Raw genomic sequence first — 18483 nt, 5'->3', positions numbered from 1 at the left:
GGTTTGTGGGTCTCCAGCCATGTCAGAGTTGATGACTCCCTTGTTTAGCTGGTCAGAGTAGGTGAGACCATTCCCCTCACTTGAGTTACTGTCTGTATGCCATCTAAGAATGAAAAGTGATACCTCTCCCTGGTGTGAGCAGTCCTATTCAGGTAATGTTCTGATTCCAGACACTGTAACCCAGTGGTGAGAGCACTATCACACTCCTACATCTCACCTTAGAAGTCTCCTCATAGTTATTGCCCCCTCCCCCCCAGCCAGTTACTGCCTAAGCTCATATTGAGCAGTTCAGTGGGCACTCAAGCTGAACAAACCGTTGGCAGGCGAGAGAGGTGTCACACCTCCACTGGATCCCTCGGGAGGTTTCTTGTTCTGTCCCTGCCTGTTAAACTAACCTTATACTGGCACTCAATATCAATAAGACATTAAACGCAGAAAATGTTAAAATTAAACTGAACTTTATTTCATAATCAAAATATACAAAAATACTGAGCTCTGGAAAGGACATCTTACTGCATCTTTCCCATTATCGCAGCATATTCTAGCAACATCTTTTCCCAACGTATTACCAAACGGAGTGTAGTTTAAGCAGTATCTAAATGGACCGTTTCCCATTGCTATGTCACCATGTCCATTGTTCAAATTTTTAACAAAACATGATTGTACAGACTTTGGTCACCATGTTTCGTTATGATTGTGTGCATCTGTGCAGTGAGTAGGAGTTCTTTGGTCCAGTTCGGTCTTGGAAGTTCAGGTCGCTCCTGTTTGTTCAAGTTAAGACATAGCGTTTCAGTCTTAAGTGATTGGCTGAGAAAGGGAGCGTACTCAGGTGTAGGGTGACTGAGCATTGTCATGTTTTAGGGGTTGTTGTTCAGGATCTGCCTAGGTCGCCCGTATCCAGTCATGCCAGCCTGAGATGCCCCCTTGTTGGTGCCCATCTGCAGGCCAATGACACTCCTTCCCTCATTCAGCTGGTCCTCTGAGAACTCGCGTTTGTTCTCCACTGACTTCCTGCACAGACAAAGTCATGTCCATTTTTTTAATCAAAATGTTATCCTTTACCTAAATGGGAGTATGCAGAGAACTACGAGCTCCGTAACGACAGTACTGTTTCTACAGAGAAAAGGACAGAGGCGCCAACTTACTTATGGAACCAGTTGGGGTCGCCGCGGTAAGTCCCATCGTCCCTGGTGACAGCCAGACTTCCCAGGGTCATCAGGGTCCTCTGGACAGCAGCCAGGTCTTTCCCTACAGACAATTAATACACAGTACTGCACATCAGATATGTTTAATAAGTTCAGCTACTGTATAGCAGAACAGTGAATGTAGCCATCATGACTAGACAGGGTGACTAAGCAACAATAATTTTTAAAAACATATCCATCTGTATAGCATGCTAGTTGAGCCGAGAAGAGAAGTGATGTGTATGACGTGTGTGTGCACAGCTGATCGCAGCTGGCTGGACGTACCCTCCCAGAGGTCAACTGTCTGGAACATGTCAGTCTTGGTGATGCCATACTTCTCAGCCGCATTGAGGAATTGTGAGATCTGCTCCATCTGTTTGAAGGCCATGCCTGAGCTCTGGATCTTCCTGATGGGCTTGTTCCCACTGGACAAGCTGTTGATCAGTTCACACAGCACCTGAAGAGAGCGAGAGGTGTGAGAAATGTACTACCTGTTCAAGACTGTCTTAGATTTTGTCTCCCAGTCACACAGGCACTCACACATCCGTCCTTGAGCCAGTTCTGCCAGCCGGTCTTGCCTGCCTCAGGTTGGCCCACTCCAGCGCCACACTGGGCAATGATCCACTCAGTCAACCTCTCTTCCAGATCCTGGTCATACTTTTTATCAATTTTACTCTGTACCTCACGGCTCAGACCGTAGGAGGGACCTTTGTTTGCCATTGCTGTTCCTACAGGGAGAGTGATATCGTTTCAGATAAGGCAAGCAAACATTGGTTTGTTCTGTTGCATATTGTATTGACATTTAAAGTTACATAGAAGCTAACCAAAGTATAGAAAACAGTGAAAGATCTGGCTTAACCCTTAAGGCTTTAAAAACAAATATTAAAAAACAATTCAAAAGGCATCATATTTATTTTATCCATAACTACATTGGCAGCTTAAAACTGTGGCTCACCTAGGTTAAAAGACATCCTACTGACAAATATTTGGGCACACCTATTTAAAATGGCAGGCGACCTAATTACCAGGGTTAAAAATCAGCTGTCAATTAGCCACATAATTAGAGTTTGGCTAAGAGAAACAATTAAAACACAGGTGTGGTCATTAGTCCAAGAGTTTCTAATGGACAAATTCAGGTAGGTCCCGCCCAGTTTAGTTCAATTTGCTTCTGTTTAAGAAACGTTTAGCAACATAATTGACATAATGAATACACCCCACATAAACACAATTTACTGTAGAGGTTTGAGATGATGTATAAGTAAACTTAGAACCGTTGGGCGGTGTTTACTCAGGCAGCTCAATTCTGATCTTTTCTTTTTTGTAATTGGGTTAGGCAGATCACATCCAACTTTTAAGGTGAATTCACCGCCACCTGCTATACTGGAGTGTGAGGCCAGTCATAGCCTACGTACATGAAATTCTCTTCATTTCTCCTGTTCGTTTAAGTAAGTAAAATAGAACACTAGACACCACTTCCCTCCCCCCACTACACCACCCCAGCCAGCTTCTCTAACCCTTTTACACAATCTCTCCCTATCTTCATCATACAGCTCACAAAATATCAAGACATGCTCCACCGTTTCCTCCGCTAAACACTCATCACACAGACCTGTTTCATGCCTCACTATCAACCACAATGTGGATTCTGATATTTCTTCCACTAATTGGTCTTTTGACCAATCAGATCAGCTCTAATCTGATTTGAAATGATTTGATGTGATTGGTCAAAAGACCAGTTAGGCTGCATTTACACAGGCAGGCTCAAATCAGATCAGCTCTGAAAAATATCTGATGTGATTGGTCAAAATTGGGCTGCCTGTGTAAATGCAGCCTTAGTGGAAAAAATATCAGAATTGGGCTGATTGAATTAATAAATAGACAAAACACAAACAAATCTATACTTTGAGTTAATATGATGAACCAGAATGTCTGTAGGTGAGGAGCCTCTTCCTCACATAGAAAATTCCATGAATACTGTGATAGATTGTCTATATGTGTAACAGCGGCAGCTTAACTCTTTCGCGTTTTGTCTTGGCTCAACAGACCCACTTAATAGACGGAACAGTGCTCACATTCATGTCCCTGGCCTGTCCAAGCCCTCCAAACTGGCAATACGTCAACACAAGTACAGTAGGTCCGCAAATGTGACTGCAGTCCTATGATATAGATCTGAACTCTGATCTGATCTTGAGTTCGGGGTTCAGAACTTATAACAGAGAGCCTAAATGCCTCCTAACTTGAAGAATACTATGCCAGGGGGCAGTGGTGTAAAGTACTTAAATATAAATACTTTAAGTACTACTTAAGTCATTTTTTGCGGTATCTGTACTTTACTATTTATATTTTTGCCAACCTTTCCTTCACTACATGTCTGGGATAGGGTTTGGCCTGGGGTAGGCTGTCATTGTAAAAAATGATTTGTTCTTAACTGACTTGCCTAGTTAAATAATGGTTAAATAAAGAAAACAATGTACTTTTTACTCCATACATTTTCCCTGACACCCAAAAGAACTCGTTACATTTTGACAGGAAAATGGTCCAATTCACACACTTATCAAGAGAACATCACTGGTCATTGCTACTGGCTCTGATCTGGCAGACTCACTAAACACAAATGCTTTGTTTGTAAATTATGTCTGAGTGTTGGAGTGTGCCCCTGGCTATCCGTTAAACTGTTTGGTTTGCATAATATGAGACATTTGAAATGATTTATACTTTTACTTTTGTACTTATGTATATTTAAAACCAAATACTTTTAGACTTTTACTCAAGTAGTATATTACTGGGTGACATTCACTTTTACTTGAGTCATTTTATATTAAGGTATCTTTACTTTTGCTCAAGCATGACAATTTAGTATTTTTTCCACCACTGCCAGGGGGGCACATGTAGATCAGAGCATGCAAATGGCCAAATGGACCACCAGATGGAGACTTCAAATTTAGACCCAATTCTTGCACAGTATAATCAAAAAGTCTCAACACCTGTGCTGCGATCTAGAACCATAACTATCACAGAACCTCTCAGAGCTGGGGGTCAAATGTTGATGTCATCTCTCTGTGAGCCTGCTGCTCTCATTGACATTCTAGCTGCTTCCTGTCCTCCTCCACAGCCACACTCTGCTGTCTACATCCTGTTTGGCATAGTCCTCCCAGCTGGCTCTCCTCTGTCACGTCCTTCCTTTCTCACTGAGGTAGCTGTTAGAGTAAACTTTCACAGACCTGCTCACACTCTTCGGTATATTAGAGCCCATCAAAGTCCCCTGCAAGTGGAAAACCATATGGCCCAATGTATAATATGCAATGTAAGTAAATGCACAGGGAATTATGCTAGCTAGATGAGATTGTTGGAACAAATGTATACATCCAAAATTACCTTATGATCTTACTGTATGAGTCAAAGTCTGGCATAGTGAATATTTCCCCCTAACAGGACATTGCTCAGAAGCCACTCAACATGTACCGCACTGACTGTTTATTTGAGCAATATGAGATGGAAGGAAGTTCCATGCAATAAGGGCTCTATATAATACTGTAAGTTTTCTTGAATTTGTTCTTGATTTGGGGACTGTGAAAGACCCCTGGTGGCATGTCCGGCGGGACAAGTGTGTGTGTCAGAGCTGTGTGTAAGTTGACTATGCAAACAATTTGGGATTTTCAACACAGGGTTTCTTATAAAAAAGTAGAAGTGATGCAGTCAGTCTCTCCTCAACTCTTAGCCAAGAGAGACTGGCATGCAAAGTATTTATGTCAGCCCTCTGATTACAATTAAGAGCAAACAAACAACAAACAAAGAAAATTAGAATTAAAAACAGGTTCAGCCCCTGGTTCGACCATGATCTTGCAGTTACACTCCACCTCAGGAATTGCATTTGACGAAAGGCTCGGCACACGGATACTCAGGTTGACTGGCTATTGTTCAGGTAAATGAGAAATAAGTGCACTCAGGCTATCCAGAAGGCCAAAGTTAGTTAATTTAAGGAGCAGTTCTCTCTCTGTGGGTCTAACTGCAAGACATTCTGGAAAACGGTTAAAGACCAGGAGAATAAACCTTCTTCCTCACAGCTGCCCATGTCTCTTAATGTTTAGGATGTGGTTGTTACTGACAAGAAGCACATGGCTGAGCTCTTTAATCACCACTTCATTAAGTCAGGATTCCTATTTGACTCAGCCATGCCTCCCTGCCCGTCCAACATTTCCTCATCTCCCACCCCTTCTAATGTGACTATCCCCAATGCTTCTCCCTCTTTTTCTCCAGCCCCGCTGCAAAGTTTCTCCCTGCAGGCAGTCACTGAGTTGCGAAAGGAGCTCCTTAAACCTGACCCCAAAAAACTCTGGGTGAGATGGTTTAGACCCTTTCTACTTTAAGGTTGCTGCCCCTAACATTGCCAAGCCTGTCTTTCCTTTCTGGGGAGGTTCCCATTGCTTGGAAGGCAGCCACGGTTCGTCCTTTATTTAAAAGGGGAGTTTAAGCTGATCCTAACTGTTTTGGGCCTATTTCTATTTTGCCCTGTTTATCAAAAGTGTTGGAAAAACCTGTCAATAATCAACTGTCTGGCTTTCTTGATCTGATATAGTATTCTCTCGGGTATGCAATCTGGTTTCCGCTTAGGTTATGAATGTGTCACTGCAACCTTAAAGGTCACCATTGCAACCTTAAAGGTCACCAAGGTCACCAATGATGTCACCATTGCCCTTGATTCTAAGCAATATTGTGCTGCTATTTTTATTTACTTCGCCAAAGCTTTTGATACAGTAGACCATTCCATTCTTGTGGGTCGGCTAAGGAGTATTGGTGTCTCTAAGAGGTCTTTGGGCTGGTTTTCTAACTACCTCTCTCAAAGAGTGCAGTGTATAAAGTCAGAAAATCTGCTGTCTCAGCCACTGCCTGTCACCAAGGGAGTACCCCAAGTCTCAATCCCCACGCTCTTCTCAATTTACATCAACAACATAGCTCAGGCAGTAGGAAGCTCTCTCATCCATTTATATGCAGATGATACACTCTTATACTCAGCTGGCCCCTTCTCAGATTTTGTGTTAAATGCTCTACAACAAAGCTTTCTTAGTGTCCAACAAGCTTTCTCTACTCTTAACCTTGTTCTGAACACCTCCAAAACAAAGGTAATGTGGTTTGGTAAGATGAATGTCCTTCATCCCACAGGTGTGATTACTACCTCTGAGGGTTTAGAGCTTGAGGTAGTCACCTCATACAAGTACTTGGGAGTATGGCCATACGGTGCACTGTCCTTCTCTCAGCACGTATCAAAGCTGCAGGCTAAAGTTAAATCTCGACTTGGTTTCTCTATCGTAATCGCTCCTCTTTCACCCCAGCTGCCAAACTAACCCTGATTCAGATGACCATCTTACCCAAGCTAGATTACGGAGACATCATTTATAGATTGGCAGGTAAGGGTGCTCTCGAGCGGCTAGATGTTCTTTACCATTCAGCCATCAGATTTGCCACCAATGCTACTTATAGGAAACATCACTGCACTCTATACTCTGTAAACTGGTCATCTCTGTATACCCGTCACAAGACCTACTGGTTGATGCTTATTTATAAAACCCTCTTAGACCTCACTCCCCCCTCTCTGAGATATTTACTGCAGCCCTCATTCTCCACATACAACAGTCACATTCTGTTAAAGGTCCCCAAAGTACACATATCCCTGGGTCGCTCCTCTTTTCAGTTCACTGCAGCTAGTGACAGGAACGAGCTGCAAAAAACACTCAAACTGGACAGTTTTATCTCCATCTCTTCATTCAAAGACTCAACCATGAACACTGTTACTGACGGTTGTGGCTGCTTTGTGTGATGTATTGTTGTCTCTACCTTCTTGCCCTTTGTGCTGTTGTCTGTGCCCAATAATGTTTGTACACTTTTGTGCTGCTGCCATGTTCTGTGCTACCATGTTGTTGTTATGTTGCTACCATGCTGTGTTGTCATATGTTGCTGCCTTGCTATGTTGTTGTCTTAGGTCTCTCTTTATGTAGTGTTGTCTCTCTTATCGTGATGTGTGTTTTGTCCTATATTTACATTGTATTTATTTTTTATAATCATAGCCCCTCAGGAGGCCTTTTGCCTTTTGGTAGGCCATCACTGTAAATAAGAATTTTTTCTTAACTGACTTGCCTAGTTAAATAAAGATAAACATAAAAATAAAAAAAGCCATTGAATGTCATTGAGAAAATAGAAAGGTCTCAATGTTTTTTTTCACTAACATCCTTTCTGAATCGAGAAGTAATCCAAGAAGTAATAATGATCAAGTTTTTCAAAAGTCTCGTGTCGGATTACAATAATTTAGCTGGTAACGTTACGTAACTGATTACATTTAAAGTCATCAGATTACATGTAATCAGTTACTTCCCAACCTTGCGCGTGCGACACACACACACAAACAGATAGATTGTGTCTAGAGATGGAGATTCAGATTTGGCATGCTTGCATAGTATTTTTGCGATCCATTGTGTTATAATTCTGTTTTGGCCCAGCAACACGTATTTCAATTCTTTCTCAGAGGGTTTTTGTCAATGTTTCTCAATATGCATGGTTGCGTGCACTGCTATGTTTGTGTCAGTTGTTAGCACTTGTTTATGTTGTTCAGCTCTAACACGGAGAAAGCTTTACTTCCTAAACCTAATACATCAACTGTCATCCAGTAGTTAATGACTCCTAGACCAGAGCTATTAGAGCTACTGTAATACATCATAGTTCCATGTCAGTATCTTTCCTCACCCACAGTAGAGCAGACTACGGTTCTTACTACATATGTTATATGGAATGTGGCGGAGGGACCTGTTGTTCTCTATCTACCAGCCAAGTTATTGTAGGGGAGAGTGGGGTAAGTTGAGCCAAAGAGGTAAGTTGAGCCACCCGTGTTTCTAGGAAATCAAACACAAAATTAATAATTTGACCAAATATTTAGGAAGAGGTCATCATTTCATGGAGTCTGTGAACTAAGAAACCACATGGAAAAAGCAAGTTAAGTCCAAAAAACCAGATTTTCAAGTCAAATGAATTTATTATGCTAAAAGGTTTCATGATGCTTGTATCTAAACCAAAGTAGATAATTTTAAGATTGTTCAATATATCAGTTGGGGTCTCTATAAGCTTCAATATGAGGTACTAAACCTAGAATGAATGTGCATCCTTATAGCTGTATGGGTTAATATAGTCAAAATGTTTGCCTTGGGATAAGTTGAGCAATGGTTGAGCCAATGGCAATTTGATCAAATGTAAGTGTTTTCTTCCCAGTTGCAATGCAAGGCATTATCGCTGTGATATGAGGTAACAACAGGGCCTAGCCTTTTAACCTTTTAATGGCATCAGACCGAGGCTTTGCATCTGTCCTCATGCTCCTAGACCTTAGTGCTGCTTTTGATACCATCGATCACCACATTCTTTTGGAGAGATTGGAAACCCAAATTGGTCTACACGGACAAGTTCTCGCCTGGTTTAGATATTAACTGTCGGAAAGATATCAGTTTGTCTCTGTGAATGGTTTGTCCTCTGACAAATCAACTATAAATTTCGGTGTTCCTCAAGGTTCCGTTTTAGGACCACTATTGTTTTCACTATATATTTTACCTCTTGGGGATGTCATTCGAAAACATAATGTTAACTTTCACTGCTATGCGGATGACACACAGCTGTACATTTCAATGAAACATGGTGAAGCCCCAAAATTGCCCTCGCTAGAAGTCTGTGTTTCAGACATAAGGAAGTGGATGGCGGCAAACGTTCTACTTTTAAACTTTTAAAACAAAGATGCTTGTTCTAGGTCCCAAGAAATAAAGAGATCTTCTGTTGAATCTGACAATTAATCTTAATGGTTGTACAGTCGTCTCAAAATAAACTGTGAAGGACCTCGGCGTTACTCTGGACCCCGATCTCTCTTTTGACGAACATATCAAGACTGTTTCAAGGACAGCTTTTTTCCATCTACGTAACATTGCAAAAATCTGAAACTTTTTGTCCGAAAATAATGTACCTTGTCAGCTCGGGGATATGAACTTGCAACCTTTCGGTTACTAGTCCAACGCTCTAACCACTAGGCTACCCTGGCTTACTGGGGTTCTTTCATGCCGTCCCTAGGAGGGGGTGTCACTTGAGTGGGTTGAGTCACTGATGTGATCTTCCTGTCGGGGTTGGCTTGTGCTGTGGCGGAGATCTTTGTGGGCTATACTCGGCCTTGTTTCAGGATGGTCAGTTGGTGGTTGAATATATCCCTCTAGTGGTGTGGGGGCTGTGCTTTGGCAAAGTGGGTGGGGTTATATCCTTCCTGTTTGGCCCTGTCTGGGGGTATCATCGGATGGGGCCACAGTGTCTCCTGACCCCTCCTGTCTCAGCCTCCAGTATTTATGCTGCAGTAGTTTATGTGTCGGGGGGCTAGGGTCAGTTTGTTATATCTGGAGTACTTCTCCTGTCTTATCCGGTGTCCTGTGTGAATTTAAGTATGCTCTCTCTAATTCTCTTTCTGTCTTTCTTTCTCTCTCTCGGAGGACCTGAGCCCTAGGACCATGCCTCAGGACTACCTGGCATGATGACTCCTTGCTGTCCCCAGTCCACCTGGCCATGCTGCTGCTCCAGTTTCAACTGTTCTGCCTGCGGCTATGGAATCCTGACCTGTTCACCGGACGTGCTACCTGTCCCAGACTTGCTGTTTTCAACTCTCTAGAGACAGCAGGAGTGGTACAGATACTCTTAATGATCGGCTATGAAAAGCCAACTGACATTTACTCCTGAGGTGCTGACTTGCTGCACCCTCGACAACTACTGTGATTATTATTATTTGACCATGCTGGTCATTTATGAACATTTGAACATCTTGGCCATGTTCTGTTATAATCTCCACCCGGCACAGCCAGAAGAGGACTGGCCACCCCTCATAGCCTGGTTCCTCTCGGTTTCTTCCTAGGTTGTCCTTTCTAGGGAGTTTTTCCTAGCCACCGTGCTTCTACACCTGCATTGCTTGCTGTTTGGGGTTTTAGGCTGGGTTTCTGTACAGCACTTTGAAATATCAGCTGATGTACGAAGGGCTATGTAAATTAATTTGATTTGATTTGATTTAGCCTATTTGAAAAGTGTTTTAAAAAGTACAAAGTGTTTGTTAGGTGTGTTAAAATATGCTTAAAATGATAAACAGACAAAAAAGCGATTGGGATTGAGTTGAATTGTCTTTGGGAAATAAAGATATACATGGTTTTAAAAAGGTAGCGATAACATTTAATTCAGTACAGAAATTTGTAAGCGGCATAACTTACCCTGTCCTGCAGTTCAACTTAACTTACCCTGTCCTGCAGTTCAACTTACCCCATACCGGTCGGTGTAAGTTGTGCCAAGTGACCCGTTTTTTGGGGACAAACTATGTTTTCAAAATTGTAATGTTTACATGAATTCTCATTATTTCCAGGGCTACACAACATCCTGAAATATATGTAGATATCTTGGTTAGAAAAAAATACTATATTTCCCTTGAAGGCGTGATGCTGAATGTAAAAAAATGGCTCAGCTTACCCCCCTCTCTCCTCTATGTCACAACCAGAAACAGTTTGTAACAACAACCCTTGTAAATACCATCATAAATACCAGATTTTGCTCTAACCAATCTGAAGGGCTGTTTTATAATCTGAGGATCTGCCTCCAAGCACTGTGTTAGCATGCCCAGAGAGAATCCCCCCCTCAGTACAGAGCACATCACTCGCTGGATCAGGCCTTATCTGAACATGGAGGCTCTTGATTGGGTATATGAGGACTGTTATGGGTCAGCAAGGGACAGGGGCCATAAGATCACTACGTATATTACACTAACCTTTCCCAACCTCACTCTAGCCTTATATCAAGTGTCTAACAGGCTCGATAACCTGTGAAAAAAACTTAGGTTAAACCTGTCTGTGTGCTGCGTCACAGAACCTGAATACATCCATGTGTGATTGAGAGTTTATAGATCTGTTTACTGCCCTTTTCCCCAGGAATGGAACAAAGGAAGGAGAGGGGGGGGGATAAGCATAGTCTACTATTGTTTTTAAATGTTTTATTAAGCTTGTATTTATTCAGGGGAACCCACTGAGACCAGGGTCTCATTTACAATGGTGCGCTGAGGAATACAAATAAAATAAACTGCAAGTTCCAGAATCAACACTTCAGCTTCAAATACAATTATTTTTATTCAATCCGAACAGTTGCAATTCTCCTTAAATTTCATTCAACATTAAAGTCCTAAACTGCCCTAGGGGCAGTTAACCATCCCTTGGTATGTCATATTTTTGTATTTCAACAGTGAAGTGAGGAAGGTCGGAAGCTTGTGTAGTAGAGCTTTGTAAACAAAAAGGGAGTAGTGAAGGGATCTACGGGACATCAACGAGGACCAGCCAACTGTTTGATACAGGAGGCAGTGATGCGTATTAAAACTGTCACCTGTGATAAAGCAAAGGGCGCTTTGGTAGACGATATCCAAAGGTTTAAGAGTAGTGGCTGCTGCATTCCGATAAATTATGTCACCATAGTCAAGAACTGATAGGAAAGTTGACTGTACAATCTGCTTCCTGCTGTTTAGGAAGAGGCATTATCTATTTCTATAAAATAAGCCTACTTTAATCTCAGTTTCTTAGCTAGCACATCTGTTTTTACATGTCAAATGATTGTCAATCCAAAAACCCTGATATGTATAGGAGTGAACCTGCTTGATGTGCATGGAGGGGAAGGAGTGGGGCAGGATAGACCTGTTGGCTCCCGACAGCTGCTCTTCTGAGGATCAGGCCTGCTGCTACAGGTCCAGACCAGATCTCCCTTAATCAGCCTGTGAAGTCATCTTGACTTCCTATTACCCAATATGTGCTCTGTGCCCTCACTAATACATTACTCATTTTCTACTGTTACAGATTACATTATTACAGAGATGTGAAACATCGTGTGATAGCTACTGGGGTTACTTCACAAAATATCCATCATGCAGTGTTCCGAAAGCAAATGGTCCATGTAAATGTGACGTCACAGTTATCAGGCCGTCCGCTGAAACATCCTCTGTTATATTGACCCCTGGACATACCAGCATAGGTCACATAATCCCTCACATCTACACAGTTTGACACCATAGCTGCACTGAAGACTGATACCAGAGGATGGACAGGGAATGAGGAGGCACAATGCATTACAAAACACTCTCTGACCGCACGTTGAGATACCTCTATCTCCATCTCAAAGATACAGCACATACATCATGATGAAAGAAAGTACCCCTATATTACTTAATGAATTTGTCTTGCATGGAGCTAGCAGTTTTAAACAGGGGTGTAGCCAGTTTTTGTGTGAGAGATCGCTGAGAGCAGGACTTGATAAGAAGCAGGATCTGATAGTGAACAGGATCCATCTGATAGAGCCTCTCTGGGCAGAGTGAAGAGAGAACGGAGCCTTACAGAGAGACTTTTAGGAAAACCTAAAAGCCACAGCGTCATTCATTGAGGCTTCTTAACATTTTATGAAATTAATAAATTAGTTAGACGCCATGCAGTGACTGAGTGTGAGAGGGCAGGTGTGTGTGTGTGTGTTTAGTGTGTGTGTGTTTGTGTGTGTGTGTGTGTAATTAAGAGACTGAATATAAAATAGGTCAGGTTATCCCCCATGTCAATTTGTCTACACCCTTTTCGCCCTCACTCTCATCCATGTTATCCTAAAAGAGACTTTTCAAAAGAATAGAACACTGTCAGTAGCAACTTTCCAGGCATGCCAGAGAAACTACTAGACACCATTTTGACACTGTCTGACACACCAGGGCACAGTTTTTCAGAAAGTATCTATTCAGATCGATTATTGGATAGGATTAAGTGCAAATAAATAAATAGAATGAGAGTCCCCATTCAAGTCAATGATTTGTCCATTATATTAATTATATTTCTATACGTTTCATCCTAAACGATGGTCGAATTCCAGATAGATAACTTTTGAAAAACTTGGCACTGGAAATTCAACCGTATGAATAACAGGTAGAGCCTGATAGTAACAAAGTGCACTCCAACAGAGATAAAGGTGTTAAGAAGTAGCCAGGCATGTACTTACAGTGTTTAGTTGGGAGCAGCTGTAGTTGTTGAGATGAGTTCAGGTGGCTTCGGACCTGTGTTTCTGTGAGGTGGTGTGAAAGAGTTCCTCTCTTCCCCTTTACAACAGAGTACAGAGTCTGCTCTCAGGGAGTGCCAGCTTAAAAAGAACAAACACGCTCTCTGAAATTACTTCACCACAAGAGAAAAAGCAAGTGAGAGAGAGAGGGGAGGAGAGGAAAGGAAAGAAGGGGAGGGAGGAAACCACAGCCTTAAAAGGATATGGGCTTTTTTCCTCTCGATTTTTCTAGAGCTTCTAGTCTTCTTATTTCATTCTATGACACACCCTTTTTTTCTTTCTCTCTTTATCCCCCTGTTAGTGTACCTCCTTATTTGGGAGCAGGACAGAGAGAATGAGGAACCACTGCCAAAGGGCTTGGTTTGGTCAGCTATAGGAATTCTCCAAATATCTTCCTCTACCACTTTGTCTAGAGAACATAAGGAGGGACCCACAGAGCGCAGACGTCAATTCAACGTCTATTCCATGTTGGTTCAATGTAATTTCACTGAAATTACGTGGAAAGAACGTTGATTCAACCAGTGCGTGCTCTGTGGGGAGGGAGAGAGGGAGGGCGAAAGTAGAGAGTACGATGGTTTAAGGGGACCAGGGGGAGGGAGATGCTTTCAGTAATTAGAGAGGATAAGGAAGGAGGCACTGCCATAGGGAAGTTGAATTTATTGCCTCTATATTAATTGTCTGTTGTTTGTTATTTATTACGTTGTTTGTTTTACAAACATAAAAATAAAATGTCTGGGAGCCATGAAATCACTTTTGTTCCATGAGATAAGTACAGTAAGATAAGTATGTGAGGGCATGAGTGAATGAGAGGAAGTAGAATGCGAGTGCGTCAGCCAAAGTGCAAGTAATGCTGATTTGTTTTGCTTTGTTGGGTGTTCAGTTAAATTCCTCATCCTTTTTTGTTTTTTACATTTTCCTCTTGGCTCTAAAGAACATACACCCCCTCACATATAAACACACCCATGCCAATGGTACATGACACCATTACATTGACAGCAAAAGCGGGGCATGCCATAGCTTGAGAGGCCATCGAGGTTAAACATTGACATCACAGATGACATCACTGAGAGGAGTCAGCATTAGAATGAAGTAACTGTCTGACCCCAAAGGTCGTTCCAATGAAAGGTATTGGGTAATGTTGTATCAGTGTCATATTAGCCTCTAGGCTATTCTGTTTATGGGTGCCAGGTTGTGTTGTGTCTTTATTGTCAGTTGTTCTCCATCCAAGGGCACCAGACTGGACTCGTTACCCCTGGCAACAAGGATATCTCTTTAGCCACCAGACCTTGGGATACTGAACTTGTAAACCTTAGACACACATAGCTATTGAATCTGCAGGGTTTAGTCTCCACTAAAGCACAACATGGTTTAATGTCCTAAACTGAATTGGTCCAATGAAAATGCCCAGCTAGAGGAGAGAAGCGGTCCCAGAGCATACCAATGTGTGTATGAGACCTGAGTCAGGGAGAAGATAGTGAACAGTCCTTTCACACACACAGTTATTTTGAGCTGGTGGTAAAAGAGGGTTTCTGCAAGTTAATGATTCAGTTTAATGATGAACATTTTACACAGTATATCATAATAAATCACCACAAACTTTTAGCCTAAAAACACAGCAATCGCTTTGGTGATGACGGTGAAACTAAACAATATTAATAGTTGGATTCTGCTTCAGTGAGAAAACCTTTTTTATAAAAAAAAAAAATACATAGATTGCTTTTTTAAGGAGAATGATCAGAGTTGACTACCATTTTCATGTGCTTTTAACTGTTCAGTACAGTTGTATGTCTCATTGGATGTACAATATGTCTGTCTATGGGTTTCCACCTCCACACAGCTGTCTTCCAGAGAGCAGCTCCACGTACGTCTGGCTGCCTCTGTCCAGCAGGACCAGGGCGGTCTGTCTTCCGAGTCCTCCCCGTCATCCTCCCACGTGGACACCACCATCTCCCCGTTCCTCATCAGCCGCAGCTTGTTAATAGTTTACTCCATGTGTAACTCTGTGTTGTCTGTTCACACTGCTATGCCTTATCTTGGCCAGGTCGCAGTTGCAAATGAGAACTTGTTCTCAACTAGCCTACCTGGTTAAATAAAGGTGAAATAAAAAAAAATATATAAAAATTGTGGTTCAGCCTCTGGTCCGCCGCACACACTTGGAGTGAGAGGAAGCAGAGGGATGGAGTTAATGAAATGGATGAATGCATGTCCAGGATAGGACTATTATTGAGTGTATTGTCTGTGGAACATGTGTAGTGGGTTTAAGGTTGGTGTGTATGCATACCCAGGGCAGGGTTTTAGCAGTTTCCGTGGTTGAGGGAGATCTCGGTGTAGGGAATCGGCACGTTACTGGTGAAGGGGCCGAAGCAGTGGCTTTTGGGACTCATGGTGGCCGTGAATGCCACCCGCATTCCTCCTGGAGAGAGAAAGAGAGAGAGAGAGTCAGTTTTTCAGTCAGACAGAGATTACAGTTTGGGCACAAACTGGTCGTATCAACTTTAATTCCACGCCATCTAAAGAAAAAGGCTATGTGATGTTGAGTCAACGTGGAAAGGAATTTTTATCACCCAACTTTAAATTCCAATGACATGGTTAATGTTTTGTTAATTTCATATTGAGTTCACGTTGAACTACGTGAGCTCAATCAAATGTAAATCAAAATTAGACATTAAACTGACATCAGGCGTATATTATTAGCAGCCCTGGTCTCTGTTAGCAGAGAGGTTATCCATAGAATTAGAATGAGGTCACTCCTCCCTGGTCTGTCTGTGTACCAGATATAATGTTTCTATAATGTTGGTACCTGTGACCTCCTGGATGCTATTGCCCAGCTGGGACAGGCTGTGTCACAGGGTCATCATCCTGGTGGACACCTGCTCCTCCAGTTCATGGAGCATACCCGCTGGCGCTTAAACGCACACTAACAGTCCCAGCGGCCGCACGGCAGCACACCCTCCCATGCCACTGACCACAGGCAGGGAGAGGAGAGAGAGGTGGGGGGACAAGGGTAGAGAGAGGAGGGTTAAGGACATGTATAGTGATGCAACGTAGCTGACTCATTCATGTTAACAAATGTGTTGTTTTGTACTCCTTTGTTAACGTTACAGTGATTTCAATTCAGGTTGGCATTTATTATCATGAATCTTGCCCTGGAGGCAGCTCTGCAGAGTGGTGACTAGCTGGCACAGCCACAGATTCATACAATCTTTTTAAAACTTAACCCTAACCTTAACCACACTGCTAACCTTAACCAAACATTTTTGTTTTCAGGAATTTTTGCGATATATCAAATTTAGACTTTGCAACTGGCCCATCTAACAGAAATCGCTCGGTTCTACCTTCAGGGCAAGATTCATGACAATAAAGGTCAGACTGCGAGCAATTTCAGTACTAATATTGTACAGTGTGTATTGTAAAGGCTTAGAGTTCAGAGATTCTCATAGGTATGAAGATGATGATGATGAATGCTCTACCTGCTGCTTCCCTCAGGAGGGAGGTATGGACTGTCACACTGAGATACAGTGCCCCAAGAGGAACAGAGTGGACACCCAAACTAGGTGTGAAGGCAGGATCCAGACCGGAAGGAGACGGACAGCACTGGGAAATCTGAGGGGATAAATATCAATTTTATAGCCCTGGAATACAATGTGAATTTCCTTATAATATAGAGTAGAATGGCCACTAACACAGCATCCATGTACAACGCAACAAAAACAGTATGACAAGTAATGTTCAGCAACATTTGAATTAATCAATTGAGACAGGTAAAAGTCAATTTAATTTATACCATACATTATCCACTTCTGATTATGGGCATTACTTTCCATCATTTCATATATTTTACTCACCCAGTGTCCATTTGTATTTGGTGTCGTAAGGGTATTAATAATTGTATTGTGCAGTCATAGTCCATCTCCTCACTCCACATCAGTAGTCCAGATAGATATCTCTCTGACAGAGATGAACTAGCTAAACAACAGCTCTAAGTACTGTACATACTGTTTTGATTTCAATCTCATATGTCTGTCATCACTGTACTGACTGTGTCAGCAAGAACAAACCAATCACCTGGTCCACGCCCAAGTCCTCTAGCCCTCACCCCTGTAAAAGATAGGCAGCAGCAGCAAACTCCAGTGCTCAAACACTCCAACACTAACAGGAACCAACGCTAACAGACACACAGAGAGACAGGATGTACAGTACCAGCAAAGCCAACACTCAGCTTCTTCCAGGTGAGTTTTATTGTAGGTGGACTACCCTATGGGGGTAGGGAGAGGGGGGATCTTCCCCGACACACCCCGACACTGCCAGCACAATTCCCCAAACTCTCCCCCACACACAATTCCAATTCCAGGTCCCTGGGCAGGACACCCACACTAGGTGTGAAGGCAGGATCCTGCAGGGTCCACCCAGATTATCAACCCAAGTGTGTAATGTGTACATACAGCGACTGTAGCAATCCGTGTGTATTATTAGGTCACTGGTGTCAGGTGGACCGATGGCATCAGTAAGGTTGTTTATTCTTCCTGGTTGTGTCTCTGCCCCAGTGTTCAATAGGAGACTGATAATACCTGATCAATGGGAGGCTTAGTTTGGGTGATTGTCCTTCCCCCTTCCCTGTCCTCCTCGGTCATTGTGTGTTGACATACGGTAGGTAGTGAACCTGCCAGTGAAGGTGTCATGGTGTGTGTGAGCAGGTAATCTCTCCATTGATTTTTCATCTCCTTTCTCACGGGCCATTGTCATAATCAGTGTCACCACATCCGATTCACATCAAAACGGTTCTGAGTGACACATTGTTCTGAGATTGGGATCTTCTGAAAGCTGGCACAGCCTGCGCTAGTACAAGAGTGCTTGTTCTGGGGCAAATCCAAAGTTATGGACACCAAGCTCTCTGCGCTATAATCCCCTTACCATTAACTGAGAACACAGGACAAGCAGACGAGTTGCGTCACAGGAGGTTGGTTGGTGATGTCTTCTATAACCACCAGAGCAAAAGCTCCAACACAGCTTTGATATCAGCTTCATCTCAGCCTGAGAAGGTAGTACATATTGTTAATATTCCTCTATCACATGGTTTAGTCTTGTGGTTTTCCAATCACTAATCTGTATATCTGATCTTTCTTGCTGGCACTGACCACAGGTCAAATAGTTCTCTGTGAACCCAAGAGTGACTTTGTTGGTGTCACCT

The 18483-nt window shown here is 42.6% G+C and overlaps 1 protein-coding gene across 3 annotated transcripts; it reads right to left on the bottom strand.

Moving 5' to 3' along the window:
• Positions 1 to 441: 441 nt before the first annotated feature.
• Positions 442 to 13422, bottom strand: LOC110537338 (transgelin-2). Of its 3 annotated transcripts, none has more exons than XM_021623291.2 (5): positions 13239 to 13422; positions 1725 to 1912; positions 1470 to 1641; positions 1146 to 1248; positions 442 to 1011 (listed from the first exon to the last, which is right to left on the bottom strand). In XM_021623291.2, the coding sequence occupies exons 2-5, from the start codon at positions 1902 to 1904 to the stop codon at positions 858 to 860; spliced, it is 609 nt and encodes a 202-aa protein (XP_021478966.1). In that variant the 5' UTR covers positions 1905 to 1912; positions 13239 to 13422; the 3' UTR covers positions 442 to 857. The 3 variants fall into 3 exon arrangements, with proteins under 3 accessions (XP_021478966.1, XP_036793209.1, XP_036793210.1); XM_036937314.1 differs by lacking the exon at positions 13239 to 13422 and adding an exon at positions 2140 to 2279; XM_036937315.1 differs by lacking the exon at positions 13239 to 13422 and adding an exon at positions 2009 to 2029.
• Between the last annotated feature and the right edge of the window lie 5061 nt (positions 13423 to 18483).

Source organism: Oncorhynchus mykiss, chromosome 12, assembly GCF_013265735.2.
Source record: "Oncorhynchus mykiss isolate Arlee chromosome 12, USDA_OmykA_1.1, whole genome shotgun sequence".
Lineage (NCBI taxonomy): Eukaryota > Metazoa > Chordata > Actinopteri > Salmoniformes > Salmonidae > Oncorhynchus > Oncorhynchus mykiss.
This window is presented reverse-complemented; position numbering and strand designations above follow the sequence as displayed.